Source organism: Triticum dicoccoides, chromosome 5A, assembly GCF_002162155.2.
Source record: "Triticum dicoccoides isolate Atlit2015 ecotype Zavitan chromosome 5A, WEW_v2.0, whole genome shotgun sequence".
Taxonomy (NCBI): domain Eukaryota; kingdom Viridiplantae; phylum Streptophyta; class Magnoliopsida; order Poales; family Poaceae; genus Triticum; species Triticum dicoccoides.
Window position 1 is genome coordinate 520312871 of NC_041388.1, and position 3054 is coordinate 520315924.

General features: G+C 50.9%; 1 protein-coding gene across 1 annotated transcript; it reads right to left on the bottom strand.

Annotated features, from left to right (window-relative positions):
- Positions 1–789: 789 nt before the first annotated feature.
- LOC119297707 (transcription factor MYC2-like) lies at positions 790–1987 on the bottom strand. Its single transcript, XM_037575385.1, has one exon. The coding sequence runs from the start codon at positions 1938–1940 to the stop codon at positions 1101–1103; it is 840 nt and encodes a 279-aa protein (XP_037431282.1). The 5' UTR covers positions 1941–1987; the 3' UTR covers positions 790–1100.
- Positions 1988–3054: the final 1067 nt, after the last annotated feature.

The following is a 3054-nucleotide window of genomic DNA, read 5'->3' on the forward strand; positions in this document are numbered from 1 at the left end:
GCCCCCTCTTGTCGACAATACCGATCCTTAATTTCAAAGTCCCACAGTCACTAAAACCCCTTACAATCTTTATGATAAATTATATCTGAATCAAAGAGCCATTAGTTTTCCTAATACCGAAACCAAGGTGCCATCATGTATCGAACTAGAAGATAACCGGTGCGTTGCACGGGATGATAGAGTGAAAATATGAATACTTAGCTTGATGATATGAATAATTGTGAGAATGATGTGGTGGCCAATGATTTGGCAGCCATGCCTGATTTGTTGATGTAAAAGGGTTGCATGCATGGAAAAAAATTTAGTGGGGTCGTGAATTAATGGCATGGCATACATGCATGGTTGCAACTATTTAAGAATAGAAGATTATAGAGAGCCCATTAGATTGATCTTAGAGGGTGTTTGTTTGCTGGGACTTATTGGTCTAGCGATTTAAATAAGTCCCTATAAGTCTCGTCTAAACTAAACAGAAGGGACTTATAGGGACTTAAAGTAGACATATGGGACTTATGAAATAAGACTCTCAAGGAGGGACTTATAGGGACTTATAGTTGTAATATGGCCTTATAGAGACTTATAAATTCCAGAACCCAAACAGGTAGGAACTTTTTAGGGACTTGAGACTTATAAGTTGGAACTAAAGAAAAGTCCTAGGACTTATGAACCAAATAGGGCCTAAGCTCGTTCTGTTCAACCGAACATTCATGATTCATCTCTAGCAGCACAAGATACACCAATACAAGTACTACTTAAGTTGTCAAAAATACAGGACATGTATATATTACACAATAGTATAACAAGCACTCTCCATTCAAAATGAAAAAAAATAAATCAACAGTATAACAAGCATATAACACTAGCAACACACGTGCGTACATATACCCAATCCGTACGTATAGATCCAAACAAGCCTTCACTGGTCACTGTTTACAATATAGATCTTGGAACGAAGTGATGTTGAATCAGTTGCTCTGATTTATTCCATGGAGACACGAAGCAAAGGCGTCAGATTTACCATGCATGGCATCGGCCGTACGCGGGAGTTGTCTCGTGAGTCGTGATGCTCACGAGATAACGTAGGGGAGCTCTAGGCTCTATAGCTAGGCGCTGTCGCGTAGCCGCTGGAGTAGTGCGGAGCGGAGGGCGGCGCCGTCGTTGTGCTGCAGCGCGGCTGGCACGTCCACGACGACGTCCTGCACCGTCGCGCCCTGCACGCGGCTCACGCACGCGTGCTGCACCTGCAGCTCCAGCGACCGGAGCGCGCTCATCAGCCGCGCCGGCGCGTGCGGGGCGGACCCCGCGGCCGTGGCCACGCGCACTGCGGCGGCGTCTCGCCCCACCATCCGCACCTCCACTGTCTCGTCACCTGCTAGAAAGTTCTGGATGGAGGCGCCGCCACCGCCAAGGGAGGCCGAGTTAGTGTCCCACCTCGCGGCGGCCGCCTGCTTGCTCTCGTCCTCGAGCCGGGCCACACGGGCGCGCAGCTCGGCGATGTATGCGGCGGCGTCGGCGAGGAGGGAGGCCTTGTCCATGCGGGACACGGTGGGGACTGCAGCGCGCAGGTCGCAGAACCGGCGGTTCAGTTTGTCGCGGCGCTGCCGCTCGGCCTCAACGTGGCTGACAGTGGGGCCCTCGGGGCGTGGCCCGGGCTTCCTCCCACGCCGCTTGGCCGCCGGCCGCGGCGTCGACTCCGTGGAGCCAGGGAGGCTCGCCGCGGGGAGCTCCGAGAGCTCGGAGTCCGGGGACAGCAGGGACCCCGCGGGCCACAGATCCCCCGTGTCCTCGCTCTTTGCCGGCACGACGACGTCGCCGAGCAACCATTGCTCGGGGACCTCGCAGGAAGTGAACTCAATAAACTGGTGGTGGTGGTGCTCGTACTGGCCGGACGGCGGCGAGACTGGGAAGAAGGAGGAGCACGGGGAGAGCAGCTCGTCGTCCATAGCCGGCGCAACGTGCGTGCGTGTCGCTCCAAGAACTCGCAAGTGGAGATGCGTACCTGTAGTTCCACTCCGCTATGGCCATGTATTTATACCGGTGGCACATTAGCGGCTGAGACCTTGCATATACGTTTATCTCACGGAAATGGCTTCCTTCGTTATCGATTTATCTTTGCCCCGCAAAAAACATGTCCATGTGGGCCCGGGCTTGAGATCTTGATTGAGCCAATAGATGACAATTAGGTTAGCTAGCAGTTGTGTAGTCACTAATCAGTTTTTTTTTGCGTGAAAGAAACTTATCATTCATCCGTCGTTATGTTTACATTCAGAAATGACAATACTAGCTATTTCCACAGGGGAGTTTCGAAGCCAACAGGCTGTTGCGAGCGCCCCATACAAGCAAGGGTGTGACTCGCTACATTCGCATGTCTGCTGATTTTAGCTAGACTAATGTTCCTTTCATGAGCCAGAATCCTTCTGATCTCATTGACCTGATTCGCATACCTCGAGCGCTCAACATCTTTAGACTGCACCATCTTCAACAACTCAGCGCAGTCCGTCTCCACAACCAACAGCAAATTGGACCAGTGGAGCGCAAGTCGAAGCCCTTTGTCCATGGCCGCCATCTCTGCTTCCAGAGGATCACCACAATTAAAGACCACCCGTGTCGCAGCGAAGATGACCACTCCTTCATGATCCCACAGGATCATCCCAGCCCCGGCTGTACCATCCTCATTCAAGAAAGCACCATCTATATTCAACTTAGCATAATTCACATCAGGGGCCTTCCATTGCGGCGTTACTGTTGTTTTATGTGTGTTCTTTGACATGCTTCCCAGGTAATCGATCACTTGATTACCCTTCGTAACGTCCGCTTCGGGATGCTGCCGTATTGCAAGTAGTGTAGTGATATAACTCGAGAGGAAACAACGCAAGGCCTCAATCGGGATCAGGGGTTTATAATGTGTAGTCACTAATCAGTTAGTCAGTATGTGAGAAAATGAGAGAAGAAACGAGCAAGTTAAACTGCAGTGATGAGCTAGACAACCAATAACCTGCACATACATATTGAAAATGGATAATCACTTACTCACAAGAAGTCGTCGACGCGCCACTG